The 27,553-nt window shown below is 58.8% G+C and overlaps 1 protein-coding gene across 1 annotated transcript in view; it reads right to left on the bottom strand.

Moving 5' to 3' along the window:
- Nucleotides 1-759: 759 nt before the first annotated feature.
- SHANK3 (SH3 and multiple ankyrin repeat domains 3) overlaps nt 760-27,553 on the bottom strand; it is a 162,654-nt gene continuing 135,860 nt past the window's right edge. The window contains exons 24-25 of the mRNA XM_059847948.1: nt 16,988-19,313; nt 760-3,033 (exon numbers count right to left, since the gene is read on the bottom strand). Of these exons, the coding sequence (XP_059703931.1) occupies nt 2,487-3,033; nt 16,988-19,313 (2,873 nt within the window). The 3' untranslated portion in view covers nt 760-2,486. The remainder of the gene's footprint in view (nt 3,034-16,987; nt 19,314-27,553) is intronic.

Raw genomic sequence — 27,553 nt, 5'->3', positions numbered from 1 at the left:
GCAGGGGACATCCCGGGGACATCCCGATGCCCCGGCACAGGGCAGGGGACATCCCGGGGACATCCCGGTACCCCGGCACAGGGCAGGGGACATCCTGGGGACATCCCGGTGCCTGGCACAGGGCAGGGGACATCCTGGGGACATCCCGGTGCCTGGCACAGGGCAGGGGACATCCCGGGGAGGTCCCGGTGCCCCGACATAGGGCAGGGGACATCCCGGGGAGGTCCCGGTGCCCCGACACAGGACAGGGGACATCCTGGGGACACCCCGGGGGAGCTCCGGGCCCTTTTCCCTGGCAAGGTCGGAAAGGTTCGGAGATGTTGAGGGTCAGGACGGAGCTCCCTGTCCTCCCCTCTTAGCACCAGAAGAGTTTTGTTAATGCCTTCCTGGGGGTCTCGGCTTTTGGGACCACCGAGCCCTCCCCTCCCGGCCAGCCGGGCGCGCCCGGGGGACACGCGGGTGGCGCTGGGGACACCGCCACGGGGGCGGGATCCCGGCAGCGCCCCCTCCTCCGGGCCTTGTCCCCGTGGCCACCACCAGCCCTGGGACCCCGGAATTGGGGACGCGACCCCCGGGGACCTCCCTGCTGCGTGCCTGGAAGACTCGGTGTGTCCCAAAACGCAAGTTTGTGTTGGTTTTTTTTTTGTGTGTGTGTGTGTTTTTGTGATTTCTCTGAATCTTTACAGATCCAGAGCGTCTGAAAGGAGCTGTTTCGGGAGGGGGGGATTTTGGGGGTTTTTGTGGTGTGTTTAAAAAGACTTTTTCACATTCATTCAGTCGCTTAAAAACTCCCACGAGCCACGGGCGTCCCGGGAGCGTCTCCTCCAGTCCAGAGACAGGAATTGTTTTAGGAAAATCCTAACAAAAATCAGGTGGCTATAGCTCTGGAGATATAGATATATAGATATTCTCTCTTTCCAAATATAGAGCTGCTTAAAAAGATGCAAAACGAGGGATGAGCGGGATTTTGGGGGGCCGGAAGGGGGGTGTGTGGGGCGGGGGGGAGGATCCTGTAATTCGTTATCTCGTGGGGCTTATCAGCTGCTCTCTAGATAAATGCACGGAGATTAAATAATTTCCCATCAACGCTTTTCCCCCCTTTGGAAAAAACAAGACCCCAAGCCCAGAGGAAATCAAACCTTTCCCACCCCCCGCCCCCTCCCCTCTAAACGTTGCCAAAGCGTTTTTTTTTGTTTTTTTTTTTGTTTTTTTTTTGCTGCGGGATTCGTCCCCCCCAGCCTCCCGACATTCCCAAACATGCTTCGATCCATGCGCTCCTCGCTCCCTCTCACCCGGCCGGGGCAGCAGCTCAGAGTCCGGGGGGTCCGCCTGGCGGGGGGGGCTCTTCTGGCACGGCCTGGCACGGCTCGGGGTGGCACGGCCGCCGCTGGAGCCTTCCCGGCCCTTCCTTCCTTCCTTCCTCCTTCCCTTCATCCTTTCCTTCCTTCCTTCCTTCCTTCCTTCCTTCCTTCCTTCCTTTCTCCGGGAGCGCCGCCGGGATGGCCCCGATGGAGCCGCCGCCTCCGAGCCCGACGGGGACACCTGGGGGGGACCTGGGGCCACCTCCCGGCAGGGACACCTGGGGGGAGGGGCAGAACCTGGGGCCATCCCCCGGCAGGGACACCTGAGGGGGGGCAGGACCCGGGGCCATCTCCTAACAGGGACACCTGGGGGGGACCTGGGGCCACCTCCTGGCAGGGACACCTGAGGGGGTTCAGGACCCAGGGCCACTCCCCGGCTGGGACACCTGGGGGGGGACCTGGGGCCACCTCCTGGCAGGGACACCTGAGGGGGGGGCAGGACCCGGGGCCACCTCCTGGCAGGGACACCTGAGGGGGGGCAGGACCCGGGGCCATCTCCTGGCCGGGACAATTCTGACCCTGCCGGGGACACCTGGAGGGGGTTCAGGACCTGGTGCCACCCCCTGGCGGGGACACCTGGGGGAGTTCAGGACCTTGGGCCACCTCCAAGCCTGGCAGGGACAACTGTGACCCTGCCGGGGACACCTGGGGGGTGTCAGGAGCTGGGGCCACCTCTGACCCTGCCGGGGACACCTGGGGGGTGTCAGGACTCGGGGCCACCTCCCGGCAGGGACACCTGGGACTTGTCAGGATCTCGGGCCACCTCCGAGCGTGGCAGGGCCACCCGGGAGGTGCCACCCCCGCAGGTGCCACCCGCCTGCTCCGGGCCGCATCGCCCCCGAGGTGCCACCACCGCGGGGCGTCCCTGCGTGTCGCCGGTGCCACCCCGGGCGGGGCACACGGAGCGATTTCCAGGCCAGACTCTCCGGGAGAACGGGAGCGAGGAGGAATTTCATGCAACATTCCTGGGCCGGAGGCGGCGCGGGGCCGGGGCGGGAGCGGGCGGGAGCCGGGGGCGGCCCCACGCCCTCAGTGCAGCGCTCGGAGAAGGAGAAGGAGAATCCGAGTGGGTTTTCTTGGCTTGGGAAATCCGCCCCGCCCTTCCCACGGCGGCTCCGGACGCGGTCAGCTGTCCACCAGCTGCTTGAGCGCCCGCTCGATGTTCATGCGGTGCCCCACGCGGGTCACCCCCAACTCCACGAAGTCCTCCTTGGTCAGGGCGGGCAGGTGGGTGCCCTCGATCTCGTGGTCCTCGAACTTGTCCCGGTGCTCCACCAGGTTGATGCTCTCCAGCCAGTCCCCCACGTCGTACTTGTTCCACAGGTGCAGCGGCTTCTGCATGAAGGGCCGCGGCGGGTGCAGCGTGTGCAGCGGCGGCCCCGGCGACGGCGACGGCGACGGGGAGCGGCTGCGGGCGCTGACGCTGCGGACCACGAAGCGAACTTCCTTGGGCTCGTGGGGGATGGAGAGGCTGGAGGATTTGAGGATGGTGGGGGGCGTCAGGCCGTAGGGCCGGACGGTGCTGAGGGGCTCGGGCCGCTCCAGCGCCGCGGGTTTGACGGGGCTGGGCGTGCGGCGGGTGACGGGGTAGCGGCTGCCGGGCCGCACGGTGAAGGTGGTGCCGGAGCTGCGCTGGGAAATGGTGCTGAGTTCTCCTAAACTACTGAAAAGTCTGCGGAGAGAGCGGGGAGGCGGGGGAGAAAAGAGAGGAGAGGGAAGGGGTGAGGCCGGGTTTGGGACCGGGGGCACGAATCCAGCGGGATCGGGGGCGGTGCAGGGAGGGGACGCGGCTCGGGAGGGATATCCCGGCGGGATGTCCCAAAGATTCCGGCAGCGCCTCCGGGGTGGGGATCCCCGGCCGGTCCTGCCCTCCTGGCACGGCTCTGCGCCCCCCCAAGTGTCCCCAGCCCTGGGGACAAGGACCTTGTGCCTCGTCCTGCCCCGTCCCCCCCCCCCGTGCTGATCCCACATGGAATGGGAGCGACCCAGTGGAAAAAAGCTGGGATAAGAGGGAACCTTCCAGCGTTTTCCCGGGATGGGGGGACCCCTCTGGACACCCCTGGTGACGGTGACCTGGTGGCCAGTGTGGCGGGAGGAGCCCAGGGGTGGCCGGGCTCTGGGTGTCCCCTTGGCACTGGGACACCTGGGACACCCTGGCTGTGCCACCGTGGGAATCTTGGATGGGGACAAAGCTCCTCAAAGCGGCGCTGTGCCCTTGGCATTGTCCCCATCCTGCCATTGTCCCCGCGGGATGGCCAGGGAATGGGAAAGGAAAGGGATCTGACACCTGGATGAATCCTAGAAAATCAGAGTCCTCTGCTCTGGAGAGGCTGGGGAAACTGGGAATGCTCCCCTGGAGAAGGGAAGGCTCCAGGGAGAGCTTCCAGCACATTCCAGGGCCTGAAGGGGCTCCAGGAGAGCTGCAGAGGGACTGGGGACAAGGCCTGGAGGGACAGGACACAGGGAATGGCTCCCAGTGCCAGAGGGCAGGCATGGATGGGATCTGGGCAATGAGGAATTCCTGGCTGGGCTGGAACTGCCAGAGCAGCTGGGGCTGCCCCTGCATCCCTGGAGTGTCCCAGGCCAGGCTGGACCCTGGGGCTGGAGCAGCCTGGGACACTGGGAGGTGTCCCTGCCATGGGTTTTCGGGTCCATCCCATCCCATCCCATCCCATCCCATCCCATCCCATCCCACCCCATCCCATCCCATCCCACCCCATCCCTGCCACTCCACTTGTCCTCAGAACTATCCCATAAACTTCCCACATCCCAGTGCCTCAGTTTCCCTGCTCAGCCTCCCATCTCAGCTCCCTCCTGGAAAACCAGGACACCCTGGAATGCTGCTGGGATCCACCACTGCCTCGAACGCCACCTCCTGGTTTTGGGAATGCTGATGAGCTCCAAGGATCCCATAAATCCATGGCTCCGAAGGGATGAGCTGAACGTGGCTGAAGATCTGCAGGATGAGCCGCATTCCTGATAATTCCCATTTTTGAGCCACATTCCTGGTAATTCCCGTTTTTCTGCTTCCCTGGCACAGCAGAGAAGGAATCCCCTTTGGGAAGTTCTGACAGGGAAAAGCTGGATGTCCTGGAATCATTTGGATTGTTCCTGGGATTGTTCCTGGGATTATCTGGATCATTCCTGGGATCGCTGGAATAATTCCTGGGATTGTTTGGATCATTTCTGGCATGGCCAGGATCCTTCTGGGCTTGTTTGGATTGTTCCTGAGATCACTGGGATCGTCCCTGGGATTGTTCATGGCATGGCTGGGATCCTTCCTGGGATCGTTTGGATCATTCCTGGGATGGCTGAGATCATTCCTGGGATGGCTGAGATCATTCCTGGGATGGCTGAGATCATTCCTGGGATGGCTGAGATCATTCCTGGGATGGCTGAGATTGTTTCTGGGATCGCTCGGATTGTTTCTGGGATCGCTCAGATTGTTCCTGGGATCGTTTGGATCGTTCCTGGGATGGCTGAGATCGTTCCTGGGATGGCTCGGATCGTTCCTGGGATCGTTTGGATCATTCCTGGGAGCATTTGGATCATTCCTGGGAGCATTTGGATAATTCCTGGGATGGCTGAGATCATTTCTGGGAGCATTTGGATCGTTCCTGGGATTGTTTGGATCGTTCCCAGGATGGCTGAGATCGTTCCTGGGATCGTTCCTGGGATCGTTTGGATCGTTCCTGGGATGGCTCGGATCGTTCCTGGGATCGTTTGGATCGTTCCTGGGATGGCTCGGATCGTTCCTGGGATGGCTGGGATCGTTCCCTGTTCCTTGGTGAGGCTCCCGTGCGGCTGCTCCGGTGTCCCGTGGTGGCTCTCAAGCCCTTGGAATTGTCTCCCACAATTCCCACAGTGGCTTCCAAAGGGGCTGTGACCACGCCCACCTCTCTCCGGCCTTGGTGTGGACCTGTTCCCAGCCTTCCTATGGATCTTCCTCCAAATCATCTCCCAATCTTCTTATGGATGTTTTCCCAGCCTTCCCACGGATCTTCCGTCCAACCTCCCAGTGGATCTTCCCGACTTTCCCGTGGACACTTCCTGACCTCCGCATGGATCTTCCCGTGACCTCCGACAGATCTTCTCTGACCTTCCTGAGGGGTTTTCCCCAACATTCCAGTGGAGGTCTTTCCAACATTCCCAAGGACCTTTTCCCAACCTCTCCGTGGATCTTCCTCCGAGATCTTCCTTCCAACGGATCCCATGGATCTTCCTTCCTTTTGATGGACCTTCCTCCAACGCTGATCCCAAACACAGCCCTAACCCTGAGCCTAACCCTGATCTTAACCCCAGTCCTGATCCTGACCCTAAACCTGATCCCAGCCTTGACTCTGCCCCTAATCCTGAGCCTGAGTCTGACTCTGGTCTTAACCCTGAACCTGACCCTAAACTTAACCTAACCTTGGTCCTAACCCTGAGCCTGACCCTAAACTTAACCTAACCTTGGTCCTAACCCTGAGCCTGACCCTGACCCCAGCCTTGGCTCTAAACTCACCTCAGCCCTGATCCCGACTTTGATCCTGGTCCTAACCCTGAACCAGACCCTAACTTTAACCCTGGTCCTAACCCTGAACCTGACCCTGATCCCAACTCACAGGTGATCCTAACCCTGACCTGGATCCTGAGCCCAATCCTAACCCTAACCTTGATCCAGACCCTGATCCCAACCCCAATCCCAACCCTGATCCTGATCCCAATCCTCACCGTGACCCTACCCCTGGCTTTTCCTGGGAGCTGGGCAGGGATTCTGGGAAGTGGACAGGGATACTGGAATCTAGGCAGGGATTCTGGGAGCTGGACAGGGATACTGGAATCTAGGCAGGGATTCTGGGAGCTGGACAGGGATACTGGGAGCTGGGTAGGGATTCTGGGCAAGAATCAAACACTGTCCAAATTTTCCTGATCCTTGTCAGTCCAGTAGATGGGACACAGCCATCCCAAAGGATCCAGGAGCAGGTGTGGGAGCAGGACATGGAATTCCCGCTGTCCTGAACCCAGGAGCTGCAGGATGAGCCCAGGGAGGAGCCTTGGGATGAGCTTGGAGAGGAACCTCAGGATGAGCCTCGGAGGAATCTTGGGATGAGCCCTGGGATGAGCCCCGGGAGGAACCTTGGGATGAGCCCCAGGAGGAACCTTGGGATGAGCCCAGGGAAGAGCACTGGGAGGAATTATGGGATAGACCTTGGGATGAGCCCTGGGATGAGCCCAGGCAGGAGCCTCGGGATGAGTCCTGGAATAAGCCCTGGAATGATCCATAGGATGATCCAAGTGCCCCCAGTGCCAACACAGGGGACGGTTCCCCCCTGGTGTCCCCCAAATATCCCAAATTTCCGTGACACCGGTGCCAGGATTGAGGGAATGAATCCACGGCTGGATCCGGTGGGAGGAGCCCCCCAAGGCCGAGAGGAGCCTCCGGAAGGACCCCGCTCCGGGTGCTCCCGGAAAGATCCGGAGCCGGCCGGGAGCTCCCGAGCACCCCACGCCTCCGCCCCACCCGGGAGCAGAGCGAATCCCTGGGAATGGCATCCAGCAGCCGTCGGGAACGCGGCCCCCGGCATTCCCGGGGCGTCGGGATCCGGCGCCGCTCTCCCGGGACGGGGCGGCGGCCTCGGGAATTCAGCGCTCGGCAGAAAAGGACAAGGAAAAATCAACCGGGAACGGCTCCGGGAGCCGGGACACGGATGGAGCCGGAGCTCCGCACACGGGACGGGACACGAGGACGGGACACGGGGACAACACGGAGGAAGCACCACCAGGAGCACAGAGCCGGCCATGCACGCTGGGAAATTCCCAGGGGGAATTCTCCGGCCCTCCCAATCCCATGAGTCGCCCCTTCCAGCCCAAGGGAGCTGGAGTGGGAACAGCTTTTCCCGGGATCCCGCTGCTGTCCCATCCCAGCCTGGGGAGTCCTTCCAGAGCTTCTGGAAGCCACTGGGGTATCCTGGAATCACTGCTGGCAGAAGGAATCCCTGGATCCCGGTTTTCCTGCTGGGGCCTTGCGTGACTTCCCTGGGGGATTGGGATGGAGCAGGATCCCAGGAGCTCCCAGCTCCGTTTCATGGAATTTTTGCTCCAGAGGGGGACCTGGGACCCCCCACCCTGGGGAACCAGGGATGGATCCCAGTGCATCCATGGTTTGCTGGGATTGGAGTGGGGATGCTCTGCCCCCCTTCCTAGGGTCCTTCCCAGGGTCCTTTCCCAGAATCTCTCCCACTTTTCCTGGGGTCTTTCCCACTTTTCCTGGGGTCCTTTCCCACCTTTCCTGGGGTTTCTCCCACCTTATCTGGGATTTCTTCCAACACCCTTGAGATCTCTCCCACCCTTCCTGGGATCCTTTCCCCCTTCCTGGGATCTTTTCCCCCCTTCCTGAATTCCCTCCCACCCTTCCTGGGATGTCTCTCACCCTTCCTGGACCCTTTTCCATCCTTCTGGGGTCTTTTCCACCTTTCTTGGAATCTCTCACACCTTTCTTGGGATTCTTTTCCCACCTTTCCTGGGATCCTCTCCCACCTTTCTTGGTGTTTTTCCCACCTTTCCTGGTGTTTTCCCCACCTTTTCTGGGATCCTTTCCCACTTTTCCTGGTGTCTCTCCCACCTTTCCTGGTGTTTTTCCCACCTTTCCTGGTGTTTCTCCCACCTTTCCTGGGATCCTCTCCCACCTTTCCTGGTGGCTCTCCCCCCTTTTCTGGGATCCTTTCCCACTTTTCCTGGTGTCTCTCCCACCCTTCCCGGAGGACTGAGCTGCTCCGGGATCTTCCCCCCCTGCCACCGATCCCCCGGGATCCCGACGGGAATTTCCTCAGCAGGAACACCAGCGGGAAGAGCCGGACACGCCACCACAGCACGGGGACAGGGCCATGCTCCCGAGGGACGCGCACATCCCGGAGCCGGCGCCGCTCCCTCCGGACGCTCCCCAGAACCTCGGGAACGCCGGCGGGAGCGGGGCGGCGGCGGGGAGGGGGAGAGACAGGTGAGGAATGGGACATTCCCGGTGGGATGGAGCTATGGAATGGGAACGTGCTCACTTACACAACTCGCCCACCCTCCGGAGGCCAGAGGCGGATCTAGGACAGAGCAGCGGGACATGCACATGGAAGCAGGAAAAGAGGCAATGAGAGAAATGTTAGCTCCGGTCCGGGAAGCGCCACACGGAAAAGAAGCCACCGGACGTCGATCCCGAGGGATTCGGGGCCGGGAGAACCGCGGGAATCGATCCGGCCTTGGTGTTCCCTGAGTGGAGACCCCCGGTTGGGTTGGGGGGGGGGGGGGGGTTGGGAATGGGGGGATGGAGGGGGTGGGAATTGGGGGGGAGATCGGGATGGTTCCCGTGGGATGGGCGAGGGCGTGGCCGGCCGGGAATGGGGCGGTTGGAATTGCATGGATTCAGCCAAAGCCTGGAGGGTTGGACAGCGACAGAGCTGCTGGGAGGGCTGGGAAAAGAGGGAACGGGAGGGGAGGGATTTGGGAAAGAGAGGGATTTGGGAAATGCAAGGATTTGGGAAGGGCAGGAGTTGGAAGGAATGGGGATTTGGGAAAGGCAGGGATTCGGGAAAGGCAGGCAAATGGGAAAGAGAGGAATTCGGGAAGGGCAGGGAAATGGGAAATGCGGGGATGTGGGAAAGAGAGGAATTTGGGAAAGGAAGGCAAACGGGAAAGAAAAATTTGGGAAAGGCAGGGAAATGGGAAAGAGGAATTTGGGAAAGGCAGGCAAATGGGAAATGCAGGGATTTGGGAAGGAGAAGGATTTGGGAAGGAATGGGGATTTGGGAAAGGCAGGGATATCGGAAAGAGGGATTTGGGAAAGGCAGGGATTTGGGAAAGGAAGGAAACAACAAATGCATGAGAAAAATGCCCCACAGCCAAAACAACACCGAGCAGCCGACACAAAATTCCCAAGTTTTTCCGTGTCCCCCCGGGGCTGGTGACAGTGACGGTGCCATCGGCCACCCCCAAAGGCCACGGGATGTTCCCGGGGATTCGGTGCTTCCCAGAGGGAATAACCTGTGGAAGTTCCCCGGGATCCCTGGGCTGTGCTGTTGGGAAGGAGGGAACAGCCTCATCCCACCTGGATAAGGACCAGGAGCTTCCAGGTTTGGAATGGCGGCTCCAAACGCCCCCAGACCCCTGGATTATTCCCAATTTTATCCCTTTCTGCAGGGGAACAGGCAGGAAGTGCCGGAGCTGTGCCGGGAGTGGGGATACCTCGGGAATGCCAAAAGTTGGGAGCTGCTGTTGGAGCAGAGTCTGGGAACATCTGGGAATGTGGGTTTGGGAATTTTTAGGAAGGACACGTGGTTATCCCTCAGGAAAAACATCCCAAGGGGCCCAGGCTGGAGCAGGGACGGGGAGGAGACCCAAGGGGGTCTCAGGCTCCAGCTGGGATTTGTCCGGAGCGGTTTTGGGATTGGGATTTATCCGTGAGCTCTGTCCCAGAGCACGGACAATCCGGAGCAACCCCGGCGTCCGGGAAGCTCCAGCAGGGAGCTCTGGCAGGGTCAGGGATGTTGTAACTAAAAATCTCTTTTTTCCTTCTCTGATTCCAGCAGGAAAAGGGAATTCCAGGCTGGAAGCTGTAGGAAAATTCCCAATTCCTCGAGCGTTGCCCCTGGGCCTTCCCAAGGCAATCTCTTCCCGTGAGAGATCCTGCAGGACATCCGGAGCTCCCTCCTTCCCTGAACTCCACCTGGAATGGATCCCTCTGGATTTCTCCATGGAAAACCCCTTTTCCCATGATTCCCACCTCCAGGACAAGGTGACAAACCCCAGTTGGATGGGAACATCCCGAGCCAGGGACACTTTCACTCTTCCCACTCGGAGGCTCCCTCGGGACCTGGAGCTCATCCCATGGAGCTCCAGGCAGCCCCACCGCTCTTCCCAGATTTCCCAAAAAGCCTGTTTCCTTGGGATGAGGGTGATGGGTGGTGCTGGGATGGGAGAAGCCAGCGGAGCGGTGACGCGGGGACACGGTGACACCGGGACAGGACACGTGCTGGGACCCTGTCTCCTTGTAGGCATCAAACCCTTCCCAGACCCTGCAGCACCTCGGGATCGTCTGGGATCAAGGGCTGGAAGGGTCCTCTCAGTGCAGTCCCCCAGCATTCCCGGTTTTCCACGGCTCAACCTCCCTGAGCTCTCCCCAAGGCTCTGCTGGTGGGGAAGGTCCCCAGCCTTCGAGAACCTGGGAAATTCCATGGAAACCCAGAGGGGAGGGGATCCAGGGGATCCCACTGTGCCTGGGGCCCCTGCAGCAGCCTCTTCCCACGGGAAGTGGGATCCACGGAACCCAGGGGGAGGGAGGGTGGAGGACACAGGGGTTGTGGCCATCGGCAGCGTGGCCATATTCCCAGTCCTGGTCACCTCCATCCCAGTCCTGGAATCTCCATCCCAATCCTGAGATCTCTATCCCAGTCCTGGAATCTCTATTCCAGTCCTGGTCACCTCCATCCCAATCCTGAGATCTCTATCCCAGTCCTGGAATCTCTATTCCAGTCCTGGTCACCTCCATCCCAATCCTGGAATCTCCATCCCAATCAATCCCGGCCACTTCATTCCCAAACTTTGCCACCTCCTTCCCAGTCCTGGCCACCTCCACAGTCCTGGTGACCTCTCCAGAGGTGGGGGGGTCACCTCTTTCCCGATCCTGGCCACCTCCTTCCCAAACTTGGCCACCTCCTCTCCAAATGGGGCCACCACCTCCTCTTCTTCCTCCTCTTCCTCCTCCTCTTCCTCCTCCACTTCCTCTTCCTCCTCCTCTTCCTCCTCCTCTTCCTCCTCCTCTTCCTCCTCCTCTTCCTCCTCCTCTTCCTCCTCCTCTTCCTCCTCCTCTTCCTCCTCCTCTTCCTCCTCCTCTTCCTCCTCCTCTTCCTCCTCCTCTTCCTTCCTCCTCCTCTTTCTTCCTCCTCCTCTTCCTCCTCTTCCTCCTCCTCTTCCTCCTCCTCCACCTCTTCCTCCACCTCCTCCTCCACCTCCTCCTCCACCTCCTCCTCCACCTCCTCTTCCACCTCCTCTTCCTCCTCCTCTTCCTCCTCCTCCTCCTCCTCCTCCTCCTCCTCTTCCTCCTCCTCCTCCTCCTCCTCCTCCTCTTCCTCCTCCTCTTCCTCCTCCTCAATCCTGGCCACCTCCTTCCCAATCCTGGTCACTTCCTTCCCCAACTTGGCCACCTGCTCCTTCCCAATCCCAGCCGCTCCTTCCCACTCCTGGAATCCCGCCTCCTCCCCAGTCCTGGCCACCTCCTCTCCCAAAGTGGCCACCTTGTCCCCACCCCTCCCTGCCACACAAATCCCCTCTATTCCCACCCTCCCTCTCTCAGTGACCCCAATCCCCCTTTTCCTTCCCTCGCCACAGCCAATTCCCTCGAGTTTCATCCCAAATCCCTGCTTCCCGTGGGAATTTCCCTGGAAAAGCCCCCAAGCCTACAAGGAAACAGGGGGTGTTTTTCCAAGCTTTTGCTGGGATGTGACACCACTCCCGGGACACGGAATTCATTTAGGATTGGAGAAAAAGAGGCAGCTTTACCCTAAAAGGAACTAAAACCCCAAAGGGCTCAAGTTTCTTCTCCTTCTCCCTCAGATCTGTGGGAATACAAAGGAATTCATGGAATTGCAGAGCAGCGCCGGAAACGCTCCCTTCGGAAGCTCGAGTTCCACTTCCCAGGAGCCTTTTTGGGGTTAAAGAGAAACAAAGGCACGAGCAAAGACACAAAAAAAACCCCTTGGAAAAGTTTCCCTCGGATCCAGAGCTCCCAACTGGGACGCCTGGGATGCTCCTGGGAGTCCCTAGGGCCCAGAACTCCTTGGAAAAGCTTCCCCGAATCTGGATCCGGAGCCCCAAACTGGGATGTTTGGGATGTTCCTGGAAGTTGTGAGGAGCCAGAAGCTCTTGGAAAACCTTCCCTGAGCTTGGATATGGATCTCCAAACTGGGACACTTGGGATGCTCCTGGGAATCACTGGAAACCAGGACCCTTTGGCAAAGCCCTGCCTCACCTGGAGCCCCAAACTGGGATGTTTGGGATGCTCCTGGAAGTCCCCAGGGGCCAGAACTCCTTGGAAAAGCTCCCCTGAATCTGGATCCAGAGCCCCAAAATGGGACATTTGGGATGTTCCTGGAAGTTCTGAGGAACTGTTGGAAAAGCTCCCCCAGGTCTGGATCCAGAGCCCCAAACTGGGATATTTGGGATGTTCCTGGAAGTTCTGAGGAACTGTTGGAAAAGCTCCCCCAGGTCTGGATCCAGAGCCCCAAACTGGGATGTTTGGGATGCTCCTGGAAGTTGTGAGGAGCCAGAAGCTCTTGGAAAATCTTCCCTGAGCTCGGCTATGGATCTCCAAACTGGGACACTTGGGATGCTCCTGGGAATCACTGGAAACCAGGACCCTTTGGCAAAGCCCTGCCTCACCTGGAGCCCCAAACTGGGATGTTTGGGATGCTCCTGGAAGTCCCCAAGGGTCAGAACTCCTTGGAAAAGCTCCCCTGAATCTGGATCCAGAGCCCCAGAATGGGACATTTGGGATGTTCCTGGGAGTCCCCAGAATGCCTTGGAAAGGCTCCCCCAAATCTGGATCCGGAGCCCCCAAACTGGGATATTTGGGATGCTCCTGGAAGTTCTGAGGAACTGTTGGAAAAGCTCCCCCAAGTCTGGATCCAGAGCCCCAAACTGGGATATTTGGGATGCTCCTGGAAGTTGTGAGGAGCCTGAAGCTCTTGGAAAATCTTCCCTGAGCTCGGCTATGGATCTCCAAACTGGGACACTTGGGATGTTCCTGGAAGTCCTCAGGAGCCAGGTCCCTTTGGAAATCTCCCCCTGGCCTGGCTCTGGAACCCCAAAACCTTGGAACACTCCTGGAATCTGCCTTGGGGATTTACCAACGCCAAAGAAAATTCTGGGAAAAGCTGGAAACCCGTGGCTGGGATTTAGCTGGAAAAACGCTTGGGATGGGCAAAGCTCCCACAGTTCTGGACTTGGAGCCTCCTTGCAAATTCCAGAGGGAAATACAAAGCTCTACCTGGGAATGACCTGGACAAATCCTGGCACATCCCAAATTCCTGGGAATTAAACCGTGATCAATCGGTTGGAAAAGACAAAGGGTTTTTGGGATGTTTGGGATGCTCCCGGTGAGTCCCAGAGGTTGGGAAGATGGATCCAGCTGGGATTATGGATGGCAGGAACCTGGCAGAGCTGGGCGGGGACACGGGACGGGAATGTTGCGGGGAATTTTGCCGGAATGCCGCCTGGAGCGCTGGAGCAGTGAATGCGGAGCCGGAGCTGGCTCCCAAAGTCGGGAATGGCCGTGTCCCCAATGACACACACACACCTGTCACCGTCACCGTCAGCTTTATTGGGGACACGGATGTCACACGCGGAACGCGCTCGGCTCCCGGCAGCGGGAGCGGCTCCGGCACATCCCGAGCCTCTCCCACGGCTCAGAGGGGTTTTCCCAGGATCCCGGGGTTTTCCAGGATCCCGCCACCGCTCCAGGAATCCCGGACAGGAATTCCAGCCGGGGCAGGGAACAAGAGGGGATCACCTCGAGGTGAAGCTGGGTTTTTGGGAAAATTCCTTCCCGAGAAGTTGATGAAGCGCTGGAATGGGATGCCCAGGGAAGGGGTGGAACCCCCGTTCCCGGCGGGATTAAAAGCCGTGTGGATGTGGCGCTTGGGGACACGGGGCAGTGCTGGGAATGGCTGGACTCAGTGGGATCAGAGGGATTTTCCAGCCTCAACAATTCCAGGGGTTTGGGTTAAACACGAGGAAGCTGCTCTTGGACACGGCCACCAAGGGCCACCGCGGATGAAGGGAAGTTGTCCCCTTGCTCCGCTGCCATTGTCACCGTCCCGGGTGTCCCTGGTCCCGGGATTGTCACCATCAGTGGCCTGAACTGTGACCTGACGTTCCCACTGTCAGAATTCCTTGGGCTCTTTCCCAGTCCCTCGGCTCAAAGCTCCTTCCGTGGACGCCCGGCTTGGGGGGAGACAGAGCCGGAGTTAGAGCTCGGGAAAAAGCCATGGATCTTCCCGGGGTTCCCAGGGAGCATTCCCACAGGGATCGGTCAGGGGAAGGTGCACTGCTCTGGAGCAGGGAATTCCCTGAGCTGACATGGAATTGCTGGGAATTCAGGATGAATGTGGGGAGGGAGGAATTCCAAGATGATTCCCGAATGGCAGCTAATCCCATGGATTCAGAGCCGCCAATCCCATGGATCCAGAGCTGCTGGAAGGGCTGGGGGGGGATCAGGTATGGGAACATCGGTGTCCCCGTCTCCCTGGGACTCCAGGCCACCTCAGTGTCCCCATTCCCAGATTCCAGGACACCTCATTGTCCCCTTTGGAGACTCCAGGCCACCTCCCTGTCCCCATCCCTGAGGAACTCCAGGCCACCTCAGTGTCCCTGATCCTTGTGGAATTCCAAGACCCCTCAGTGTCCTTTTGGGATACTCCAGGTCACCTCAGTGTCCCCATCCCTGCAGAATTCCAGTGTCCCCATCCCTGTGGGTCTCCAGGACACCTCAGTGTCCCCATTTGGAACTCCAGGCCACCTCAGTGTCCCCACTCCTGCAGAATTCCAGGCCACCTCCCTGTCCCCATCCCTGTGGGATTCCAGGCCACCTCTGGCTCCTGGCAGCTCTTGAGGGACATTCAGGTGACACTTCCCTTCTCTGGACAATTCCAGAGCCTGGAAAACGCATCCCAAAGTGGGTCACTGCTCCCTACCCAACCGTGCTCCCATTATTCCCTGAATCCACAGCAATTCCATAAAAAACCCAGGAGAACTCGGACAATGCGGGAGAGCGGCCGCCATCCTTAAAAATTCCATTCCCCAGTGGCTTCCTGGGAAACGTTTCAAGCTTTGACATCCCAAAACTCGGGAGATGAAAGGCCGTGACTTTCCCAAAAGGGAAAAACTGGGAATGTGGGACTCTGCAGGATGGCTGGAAAGGCTGGATTCCAGCGGGAGCAAGGACGGGATGTGCAGGAAAACAGGAGGCTCCAGGGGCTGGATGAGCGGGGCACGGAGCCCTGGGAATTGCAGGGATTGCAGGGAAGGCAGGAAGAGAGGATGGAGAAGGGCCGATCCTTGGAATTGGTGAAGTCACTCCGGGAGAAAACCGGGAGATTGGACGGACACGGATGGAAGGGATGGGGACACGGAGAGGGATGTTCCGATGTCGCTGGGAGCCGGAGGATTCCCAGCAGGGAATCCCAAACCAGCTTGGGATCCTGGTAAAAGGGCTTGTAAAAGCCCAGAATTCCCGAAATTCCAGTGTCACTGGAGATGGGCACAGCCTCGATTCCAGAGGATCCCCGAACGGCCGTGGCTCGGGATGAGGGAGGGGACTCGGGTGACACCCGGCTCCATAGGGAATCACACCCTGGGGCAGGGAGACACCCCTGGATCCGCTCCCAGAATTCCCAGTTTGGATCTGCTGGGATAGGCCCGAGTGACCCCGGGATGCTCCAGGACACTTTGTCCCCAAGGCCACCACCTGGAATGTCACCTCCTGTGCCAGCGCCACGTGCCGGGAGCAGCCGTGGCTGGGATGGTTTGGTTGGAAAAGCTTTTCCCATGGGAAGGGCTGGCCCTGCTCCAGAGCTCCTGGCACCTCACTGAGCCCTGGCTGTCACCATGGGTGACACCGGGTGACACCAGCTCACGGTGGGGCCACGCCCGAAAGGGCAGGACAAGACTCGGAATTTTGGGTGGCTTCCTGCTGGGATTTAGTATTCCCAAGGTTTTTAAGAATCCGGGCTCCGATTTGGAAGGTTTGGGATCCTTTTAGGGTTGGGTGGGTGAGGCAGAACCAGGGTGCAGTTGGTGCCACCGTGTCCTGTCTGGGGGGTGCCATGGGCCACCTTTGTCACCTCCTGAGCGGGACAACACCTGGAGATCCTCAGAAATGGAAAAGCTCTGGAAAAACCCATCCTTGGTGCTCGGCCAGGAGAGAACAAGGAGAGGGTGACCCAGGACTCGACATTGTCACCACAGAATTGTCACCTCAGCATTGTCATTGTCACCATGGGATCATCATTGTCACCACATCGTCATTGTCATCACGGCATTGTCACCACAGCATCAGCGTTGTCACCTCAGCATTGTCGTCATCACCACAACATCGTCATTGTCACCACAGTGCCGTCATTGTCACCATGGCATCGTCATCGTCACTACAGTGTCGTCATTGTCACCACAGCATTGTCATCACAGCATCATCGTTGTTGCCACCACAGCATGGCCATTGTCACCCCATCGTCATGGTCACCACAGCATTGCCGCTGTCACGACATCATCACTGTCACCACAGCATCATCGTCAGGACATCGTCACTGTCACCACGCCATCGTCACCGCAGCATTCCCGTTGTCACCACATTGTCATTGTCACGTTGTCACTGTCACCACGGCATCATCACTGTCACCTCACCATCGCCATTGTCACCACGGGGAGGGGAGGGGCGGGGGGAGCAGCCACAGCCACGGCGCGCCAGGAGCCCATCCCACAACTCCCGCCGACGTTCCGGCCCCTCCGCCGAGCTCCCGAAGCTCCGAGGTGTCCCTCAAAGCCACATCCGGCTCCTCGGCAGCGTCACCCGCCCGACCCCGACCCCGGCCACGCCCGGCTCTTACCGTGCGGCCACCACCGGCGACTTCTTGCCGGGATCCAGGGCGGAGCCGGCCGGTTCCTCGCCCAAGGAGCGCGTGTCCTTGTTGAGCTGCTGGAGGCGGGAGCTCAGCTCGCTGATCACAGTTGGTTTGTCCTCTTCGGCCCCGTGGCCGGGCCTGCTCTCCATGGGGTCCCCCCATAGCTTGGACCTTCTCTGAAAGAGGTAGCGTGGCCGGGCCGCGCTGGTGGCCGCCAGCGTGGCCGCGTGGTGCTGGGAGATGAGCTCGCTGTCCGAAGACTGCTTCAAAAGTGGGTCCCTGAAAGTAACCGGCCCCTTGCTGAGCTGGGACTTGAGTTTGGGCTTTGGAGGCACTGGTGGCTTCTCGAGTAGAAAAGTTTGGCCGTCGGCGAAGGACGTGTAGGTGTCGGTGGGCTCGCCGCTCTCCGAGGACAGCGTGGACATGCTGGAGACCGTGGAGATGGTGCTCGTGGTCTCCAGGTGGTGGTCGCTGGAGCTCCTGGTGTCCACCTCTTCCACTCCCGAGTCCGCCGCCGACTCCGGGGCCGCGGGGGCGTCCGAGGGCTTCCCTGAGGGTGTCGCGCCGGGGGGAGAAGGTGCTACTGCTGCCGCTGGCAGGGACGGCGCGCCGGGCGCGGCCAGGTGGCTCACGGGGGTGCCGGGGGTGGTCACCAGCACCCCGTTGGCGAATTCGTCCGGGGGCGGCACCAGCCCGATCTTGGCCAGCTCCTCGCGGGTCTCCTCGTCGCTGGAGGACAGCTGGGCCGGCGGGAGGGTCACCGTGTAGGGCTCCACCTCCTCCTCCGAGCTGCCCTGGCCCAGCGCCTTCTCCGAGGCCGGGCTGGCCGGCGGCTTCCCCACGGGGCTGGGCTGGGGCTCGGCCTTGGGGGACTCGGCCGGCTCGGCGCAGACCTCGGGCACGGCCGGGCTCTCCTCTTTGATCTCCAGGCCTATCTCGTCTTGACCATTACTGGTGGCGTGGACCATGATGAGGCCGGCGGTCTTCTGCTGCGATGTGTCCACGATGCTGATGATCATGGACTTCTTGTCCTCGGGTTTCTTCTCCTCCTTGCCCGGCGGCTCCGCTCGCACCTCGGGCTCCTTCCGCAGGGTGGTCGGAGTCCCCCAGGGGCTCTTGGTGGGGGTCAGAGCGCCGGCGTCGGCCGCCATCACCGCCTTCCCTCCGGGGGAGTAGGCGGGGGACACCAAGCTCTCCAAGTCCCCCCTGTCCGGTTCTTTGGTTTGGATGTCCACAAACAGGGGCGCGGCTCTGTCCGAGTCGGGGCTGTGGATCGGGGTGGGCGACCGGGATGGGACTTGAGTGGACAGCGCCCGTTCCCTTGCGGCCAGCGCCAGCGCCAGGGGCGAGTTGGGATCCAGGGGCTTTCCCGTCAGGGGGTGGATGAAAGTCGAGGAGGAGCTGCTGATTAATGGCTTTAAAGCTGACACGGGGGACGGCAGGAGGACGTCCCGGCTGCCCAGGAGCCGCTCGTCGATGGAGCGCGACTGCTGCAGCGACGGCATCTCGCTGCCGCCCGGCGCCGGCCCCTCGATGGCTCCCACCGACAGGAACACCGTGGATTTCCTCCTCTCGTCCAGCCGCCGGTCCCGGTCCTTCATGACGCCGGCGGCGATGGCGGTGGCGAAGGGGAGGCCGGCGGCTTCCACCTGAGCGATGCCGGGGTGGTGCTGGTAGTCCAGGCGGTGGCTCCGGCGCGTGGGGGACGGCTCTCGGGAGGAGTAGCCGCCGGTGATGGCCAAGGCCGCCCGTTCCTGGGCGTCCTCCACCTGGAGCTGCTTGACCAGGGGGCTCTTCTTCCTCTGCGGCTTGGTGGGGGCGAAGAGGCTCACATTGAACTGGCCCATGTTGGCGTAGGGGTTGTCGATGACCCGGCCCTTCCTCTTGAGCTTCTCCGGAGGCGTGGCCGCCGGGCCGGGCCGCGGGATCTCGGTGGGTTCCACGGGGAGGTGGGAGGAATCCTGGAGGATTATCATGGAGCGGGCCCTCTTCTGCCGCTCGGGGTAGGGCATGGAGCCCCTGGCCTGGTCGTACATCTCGGCCGCGCTCAGCACCTGCGGCAGCCCGTGCAGTTTGGCTTCTAAGCCCGGCTTAAAGCTGGACCTGATGGTGTCGTAGGCCCGGCCCGGCGGCGGCGGGGGCGAGAAGGACGGAGGGGGGCCGGTGTCGAAGTAGTAGGGGGAGGGGGGCGGGGGAGGGGCGGTCTGCGGGGGAGGGGGGATCCCGTGGCCTTCCCGGACCGTGTCCGTCATGGAGGTGCTCCGCGGGAACTTCCCGTCCAGCAAGGACGCAGCCAGTTTCTCGTCTTCACCTGGAAAACAAGGAAAACCCAGGAGTCGGGGATGAGTTTCTGGTCTCTGACTGGAAAACGAGGAAAAGAGTGGAATCAGGGAGAGGTTTCCCATCTTCCACCTGGAAAACAAGGAAAACCTGGGAGTCGGGGATGAGTTTCTGGTCTCTGACTGGAAAACGAGGAAAAGAGTGGAATCAGGGAGAAGTTTCCCATCTTCCACCTGGAAAACAAGGAGAACTAAAGTCAGGGATGAGTCCTTTGGTTTCCACCTGGAAAACAAGGAAAACAATGGAATCTGGGATGAGTTTCTGGTCTCCAGCTGGAAAATGAGAAGTTAAGTCAGGGAAGGAGTTTCTCGTCTTCCCTGGAAGAAGGAAAAGAACAAAGTCAGGGATGGATTCTTTGGAAAACAAGGAGAGAACTGGAGGCAAGGACAAGCTTCACATCTCCACACGGAAAACAGGGAAAAGAGTGAAGTCAGGGCTGAGTTTCCAGTCTCAGCCTGGAAAACAAGGAAAAGAATGGAATCAGGGAGAAGTTCCTCGTCTTCCCCTGAGAAACAAGGAGAACTGAAGTCAGGAAGGAGTTTTTTTGTCTCCACCTGGAAAACAGGGGAAACTATGGAATCAGGGATGAGTTCCTTGTCTTCCCAAGGAAAACAGGGGAGTCAGGGATGAGTTTGTTGTCTCCACTGGGAAAACCAGGAAAAGAGCAAAGTCAGGGATGAGTTTGTTGTCTCCACTGGGAAAACCAGGAAAAGAGCAAAGTCAGGGATGAGTTTGTTGTCTCCAGCTGGAAAACAAGGAAAAGAGTGGAGTCAGGGAGAAGTTTCCCATCTTCTCCTGGAAAACAAGGAAAACAATGGAACCAGGGATGAATTTCTCGTCTCCACCTGGAAAACTTCGAGAGCAGTGAAGAGGACATTCCCAGAGAATTCCCAGACTGGGACAAACAGGGAAGAGCCTGGGGCTCTTCCTCCCAACCCTTCTTTGTTCCCGAGACTCTTCCTCTTCCCAAGCCTCACTGGAAAAAGCTTGGAGCAACTTCCAGAGGAAGCTCTGAGACTGGAGGAACCAGCCAGAATTCCCAGGAAAGCTGTGGATGCCCCCAGATCCCTGGAAGTGCCCAAGGCCAGGTTGGAGCACCCTGGGATAAGTAGAAGCTGTCCCATGGAAAGGCTGGGAATGGGATGAGCTTTGAGCTCACCCCAATCCCAACCATTCCACGATTCCACGAGAGCCTCCCCACAGCCACATTCCCGTGGGATCGGCTCCCCCGGGAGCTGTTCCCACCCCTTCCCGAGCAGCTCCGGTGACGGAAGCGCCGCCACCGCCAACGTGCCAGACACCCGAGTGCCACCGGCACGGGCGCGGCTCCCGTCACACTTCCCGCTTTCCCGAGGGGTGACATCTGTTCCCGAGTGCCAGACTGAGCCCGGCAGGGTCTAGCAGGAATTCCTGCTTTTTCAGGGAATACTCGGAGACACGGCGAGGATTTGGATGGAAAAGCAGGAGCAAACCAGGGGTGGATTGGGATGATTTAAGGGCCTCCCCAACCCCAGCCATTCCGTGATCCTAAAATCCATTCACGTCACAATTCCCTCCCTCCATTCCCGGCTCCAGCCTCATTCCCAAGCCTGGATCCGCCGCGCTCACCTGTCCTTAGGGAAAATTCCTCCTTCCCAATCCCTGCTCCGCTCTTCCCAAGCTTTCAAATGGCTCCGGAGAGGATTTGGGCTTTTTCTATTTCTGGCCTCTGGAGCGAATTTTCCTTTATGGAAAACGCTCTTCCAGTGGCACTGAGAGGCTCCGGCAGCTCCGCCCGGAATCCGTCAGCGATTCCACCCGAGGCAGAATCCAATGGGGACAAAAGGGAGGAATTTGGCACTGAAATTCCATCCCATGCTGTTGGTCGTGCTGGAAACTGGGCTATTTTTGGGAATTGGGGATGTGCCGTGGGAATAAAGAACCGGCAGCACGGAACGGGTTCAAAGGGAGCCTGGACAAAGCCATGGAAAATGTGCCTTTCCCAAGCCTTTTTGAAATCCCGGAGCCGAGACCAGCAGGGGGAATTCGGGAGAATGATCCCGTCCTTGCCCCTTTTTCCTTGGGAATCTGGGAGCCTGCACTAGATGGAGCCGTGGAATGTTCTGGGAGCAGCAGGAAGATGCCAAAAAAAGCAGCCCCAGTCCTGCTTTTCTGAGATTTCTGGGAATGGCTGGGAGGTGACACAGGGATATGGGGGAAGCTCTGAGCTCCATCCCTGGGCCTGGAATGTCCCAGGACATGGAATAGGGGAGCTTGTCCTGGGAATGTGGTGTCCAGCTGGGCAGGAAATCCAGTGGGAAAGCAGGATCTTCCCTCTGGAATGTCCTGGGCATGGCTGCCGGATCAGGGACGACAGCAGGACATCCGGTCCTTGGATCCAGTCCTTGGATCCAGCTCTTCTCCATTTTTCCCTAAATGAGGAGGGGATGCTATGGAAAACCACATCCCAGGAATTGCCGAATGCAGGGAATACCATGGAAAAACCACATCCCAGGAATTGCCAAGGGCAGGGGCACCACGGAAAAGCACATCCAAGGAATTGCCAAGTGAAAGGGACTCTGGAAAACCACATCCCAGGAATTGCCAAATGCAGGGAATACCATGGAAAAACCACATCCCAGAAATTCCACATTCAGGGAATCCTATGGAAAACCACATCTCAGGAATTGGCAAGTTCAGGGAATACTTTGGAAAACCAAATCCCAGGAATTGCCAAGGGCAGGGGCACTACGGAAAACCACATCCAAGGAATTGCCAAGTGAAAGGGACTCTGGAAAACCACGTCCCAGGAATTGCCAAAGGTAGGGAATATTATGGAAAACCACATCCAAGAAATTGCCAAATGCAAGGAAAATGACGGAAAACCACATCCAAGGAATTGCCAAATGCAGGGAATACCGTGGGAAAACCACATCCCAGGAATTACCACATTCAGGGAGTACTGTGGAAAACCAAATCCCAGGAATTGCCAAAGGTAGGGAATACTATGGAAAACCACATCCAAGGAATTGCCAAAGGTAAGGAACATTATGGAAAACCAAATCCCAGGAATTGCCAAAGGTAGGGAATACTACGGAAAACAACACCCAAGGAATTGTGAAGGTCAGGGAGCACGATGGGAAACCACATCCAAGGGCAGGGAATGCTATGGAAAACCACATCCAAGGAATTGCCAAATGTAGGGAACACCATGGAAAACCACATCCAAGGAACTGCCAAGCAGAAGGGACACTACGGAACGACACATCCCAGGAATTCCTCGTTCATCCCACCCAGCATTCCTGGCCTGGAGCAGCTCCCTGTGGCAGCGGCTGAGCCACGGGATCATTCCCGGATCATCCCTCGGTTTTCCAGGCATTCCCGGGAGGAGTGGCTGAGTCACCTTGGGTGTCACCCCTGCAGCAGCTCCAATCCCAGATCCTGGAAATGCTCCCTGGATCTGGGCAGGGTTCCTTGGAAAAGGGAGCTCGGAGCCACCATGGAAAGGGGGAGGAACCATTGGAGATGACTTTGGGAATGTTCCCCAGGGATGTGTCCGGCTGGATCGGGAATACCTCTAGGGAAGGAGATTCCACAGCCTCCAGAGTCTGGATGTTCTTCCCATGGAAAAATCATGGAATGGTCTGGGTGGGAAGGGACCTCAAATCCCATCCCAATCCCATCCCAATCTCATCCCATTCCAAGGGCAGGGACACCTCCCACTGTCCCGGGCTGCTCCAGCCTGGCCTTGGACGCTGCCAGGGATCCAGGGGCAGCCACAGCTGCTCTGGGAATGGCAACCCAGCCAGGAATTCCTTCCCAAAATCCCACCCCAGTCTCCCTTTCCCAAGGAATTCCCTCCATTCCCAGCTCTCCCAGCCTGGGATTGGATCCATCCCCACTCTGATTCTGCTTTAGGAAGGAATTTTGGGATGCCGGGGCCTCACTGGGAATCTCAGGACTCCAGGAAGGGTCTCTCTTCCCTTTTCCATCCACAATTTCCATACAAATCCCTCGGGATGGATTCCGATCCTCCTTGATCCCAGAGTCCCGGAATGGTTTGGGTGGGAAGGGACCTTCCACCCCATCCCATTCCAATCCCACCATCCCGGGCTGCTCCAGCCTGGCCTTGGACACTCCAGGGATCCAGGGGCAGCCCCAGCTGCTCTGGCAATTCCAGCCCAGGCAGGAATTCCTCATTGCCCAGATCCCATCCATGCCTGCCCTCTGGCACTGGGAGCCATTCCTGGAGCCCCTGCAGGTCCTGGAAGGTCACAGTTGGGTCACCCTCAATTTTTCTCTTTTTCCCTTCTCCAGGCTGGACAATCCCAATTTTCCCAGCCTCGGATCATCCTGGTTCTGCCTCTGGACTTGCTCCAACAATTCCATGTCCTGTCCCTTCCTCATCTTCCCATCCCTCTGGGATCTGCCCCAGGAGCTCCATGTCCCTCTTGTCCCAAGGATCCCAGACCTGGATCCAGCACTCCCTGTCCTGCCGGGAATGCTCTTCCCGATCCATCCCAAGATCCCACCGCCCTCACAGACAAAGTTTTCCAGCAGGTCCTTCTGTGCTCCCAGCGGATCCTTTGGAATTCCAGTGGAGCTGCTGGGTTCAGGGAAGGTTTTTCCCGAATTCCAGGGCTGTTGCTGTCTCCTTCTGCCCAAATCCTCCCCCCATCCCGGCTGCCGTGGCCAAATTCCTACAGAACCTCAGGAGAGGAGGGAAATTCCTCTCAGGAATTTCAAGGAGCGTGGAAAAGCAGGATCTGTTTATTCCCAGCATGGATGCTCCAGAGCCAAGCTTTATTTACTTTTCATGGAATTCTGCCCGGGAATCTCCAGCAGGGAACAAAAGCCAGCAGCGATCCCCTGGGAGCAGCCTGGAATGCTGGGGGCTGGATCAGGTGTGGAATTTTGGGACTGGGCTCCATCCCTGCAGCACCTGGAGCCTGGAGATGCTCCTGGAATTCCCAAGGGAATTTGTCCTTGGAAAAGATCCCTAAAGGATCCTCAAAGATCCCTAACAGGGAGCAGATCCAGAAGATCCAGCTCTGGGACAGAATTCCCAGAGAAGCCGTGGCTGCCCCTGGATCCTGGGAAGTGTCCAAGGCCGGGCTGGAGAAATCTGGGATGTGGAATGTGTCCCTGCCCACGGAAGGGGTGGGAATGGGATGGGATTAAGGTCCCCAAACCATTCCAGGATTCAACGATCCACCCCTGGATCTCAATCCCCGTTCCCTGTGTCCCAGGAAAGCACAGGGCGTCCAAACCTTCGACTTCCCGGTGAATCCGGAATTTTGGGAGCTGCTCCAGGCTCTCAGGAGGCATGGGAGAAAAGTGGGAATATCCTCTGGGAAAAGTCCCAAATGTCCTCCTGTTCCCAGGAATTTTCAACCCCAAACCAACCCCTCCCTTTGCTGTTTTCCATGGAATTCTGCTCCCCTCAAACCCCACCCGGGGCCACGGGAGACCCCCGCACTTCCCACGGAACAAATTCCAGAGCTCGGGAATAAAGAGCCGGAATCCAAACGGAGCCACCAGCAAGGACCAACTCCCAGCATTCCCTGGAATGACTTCCCTGGAATGGGAATGGCGCTCCCAGGGTAGCCTGGCAACCCCTGGAGCCATTCCTGGTGCACTCCATGGAATTCCTGCCCAAGGAAAACACAGAGCCTCGCCAGGAAAGCTCCCGCCTTGCCACAACAGCCCAAATCCCTGGAAAACCGCATTCCGTCCTCTCCTTAGTGATGGGTAAGGCTGGGATGAGGGAGTGAATCCCAAAAAAAGACCTGGAGCAGGAGGGTGCAAATACTGGAGTGGGAAATGAGAGGGAATCCGCATCCTGGGGAGCCCAGGGATGGGGATTTCCATCCTGTGGAGCCCAGGGTTGGGAATTTCCATCCTGGGGAGCCCAGGGATGGGAATTTCCATCCTCCGGTGAGAAGGGATGGGAATGTGCAGCCTTTGGTGCCCAGGGTTGGGAATCTCCATCCTCTGGAGCCCAGGGTTGGGAATCTTTGTCCTGTGGCATTCAGGGATGGGAATCTCCGTCCTTTGGTATCCAGGGATGGGAATCTCCAAGTTTTGGTATCCAGGGATGAGAATCTCTGTCCTCTGGAGCTCAGGGATGAGAATATTTGTCCTATGGTATCCAGGGATGGGAATTTCAATCCTTTGGTGTCCAGGAAAGGGAATCTCCATCCTCTGGAGCCCAGGGATGGGAATTTCCATCCCTTGGTGCCCAGGAAAGGGAATCTCTGTCCTGTTGTGTCCAGGGATGGGAATTTCTGTCCCGTGGCATCCAGGGATGGGAATCTCCCATTTTTGGTGTCCAGAGGTGGAAATCTCCAACCTCAGGCACCCGGGATTGGCCCAGGATTCCCAGAGCAGCTGTGGCTACCCCCTGGATCCCTGGAAGTGTCCCAGGCCAGGCTGGAGCACCCTGGGATAGCGGGAGGTGTCCCTGCCCTTGGAATGGGGTGGAATTTGGGAATCTCGAGGATCCTTCCCACCCAGAGCATTCCAGGATTCCAGCTCGGATATCACTTTAACACCAGGACACTTCCCAGCTTCCCCCAGCATTCCCAGTGATCCTGAGGGGTCACAAATCCCTCCCATCCCTCCAAAGGCAGCGGCTCCACCCTCTGGAATTCTCTCCGGGAGCCATGGCAGCTCCGCAGTCTCCGGAGTGTTTTTAACTCTGCTGCCGGAGCAGATGGCGCTGGCAGAAATCTTGGAAGTCTGACAGGAATTATCTCCCCTCCCCTTCCCCCCACTCCTTCCCTTTTTTCTCCAAATATTCCTCCCATCCCGCTTTTTTTTTTTTTTTTTTTTTTTCCCATTTTTCTCCCTTCCTTGCTTTTTATTCAGGGAATTTTAACCAGGAATCTTTTCGATCTTTTCTCCCACTTTTTTTCCAGCCAGCTGGGGGTTAACCACCTTTATCCCGGGAATTTTTCCCAGAATACTTTTGATATTTTCTCCCATTTTTTCCCCAGCCAGCCGGGGGTTAACCACCTTGATCCCGGGAATTCTTTTCCCCCCCGGAATCTTTTTGATCTTTTCTCCCTGGGAGCCTGTAGTGCTGCTGGGATACGCAAATGCCAGGGAATATTTATTCCCAAAAAAACTCCAACCCAGCGCTGCTTCTCCATCTCCTTCCTCGCCCGTGCAGGGATTTTTCCCCGGGAATCAAGTGACTGCGCAGCTCCCGGCCGTGGGTGTGGAATGACAGCTCAAGGACTTCTAATTCCAGCCCCATTCCCACCCGATTCCTCCCTCTCCGCCTCTTTTCCATCCCCGTTTCCCTGGAATTCCACGGGAATGGTTTCTCCCAGGAGCTGCTCTGGGTTTTGGGTTGGGTCCCCCCCATTCCAGGGGTTGTCCCGCTCTGGGGATGGATCTGGTGCTCCTGGGGGGGATTTTTCCATGGATTTTTGGCCGGGATGTGCTGTGGCAGCTGCAGCCATTCCTGCCTGGAGCAGGGATTCTCCCAGCGGGATTTGATGGAGATTCAAGGAATGCTTTTAATCCCTTTTTTCCAGGGGGGTTTGGCTGCACGGGCTGGGAATTGCTGGGAAGGTCAGGGATAACCAGGATGTGCTGGGAATTCTCATGGGGGCGTGAGCACGGAATTCCCAGATTATTGGGGCTGGGAAAGAATTCCAAGATTACTGAGTCCAAGCTGGGCCTGATCCCCACCAGAGCCCCAAGTCCCACCTCCAGGAATTCCTTGGATTCCTCCAGGGATGGTGACTCCAAAGCTCCCTGGGCAGCCCCTGCCAAGGCCTGACCCCTTTCCATGGAAAACGATCCCAAATCTGGAGCTGAGCTTGCCCTGGCCCAGGCTGAGGCCGCTCCCTCTTTTCCCGGGGCTCATTCCCTGGAGCAGATCCCGATCCCCGCTGGCTCCCGGCAGGAGCTGGGCAGGGCCAGAAGGACATTCCCGATCCCTGCCCCGATCCCAGCAGAGCTGCCCTGGCCCCCAGCCCGGGGCACATCCCGCTTTTCCCGGGCTCTCCCTGCCCCCATCCCTGGCAGCCCCTGCCCAGCCCGGGGGGGCTCGGGGGCCCTTCCCGAGGCACTGCCGGCATTCCATGGGCAGGGATTCCACAATTCCCCAATCCTGCTGTGGTTTGGCTTGGAAGGACCTCCCAGCCCATCCACTTCCAACCCCTGGACACCTCCCGTGATCCCAGCCTGCTCCAGCCTGGCCTTGGACACTCCAGGGAT

This window comes from Haemorhous mexicanus, chromosome 5 (assembly GCF_027477595.1).
Source record: "Haemorhous mexicanus isolate bHaeMex1 chromosome 5, bHaeMex1.pri, whole genome shotgun sequence".
In the NCBI taxonomy this organism is placed as follows: Eukaryota; Metazoa; Chordata; class Aves; order Passeriformes; family Fringillidae; genus Haemorhous; species Haemorhous mexicanus.
Note: the sequence above shows the minus strand (reverse complement) of the source record. Positions and strands in the feature narration are given on the sequence as shown.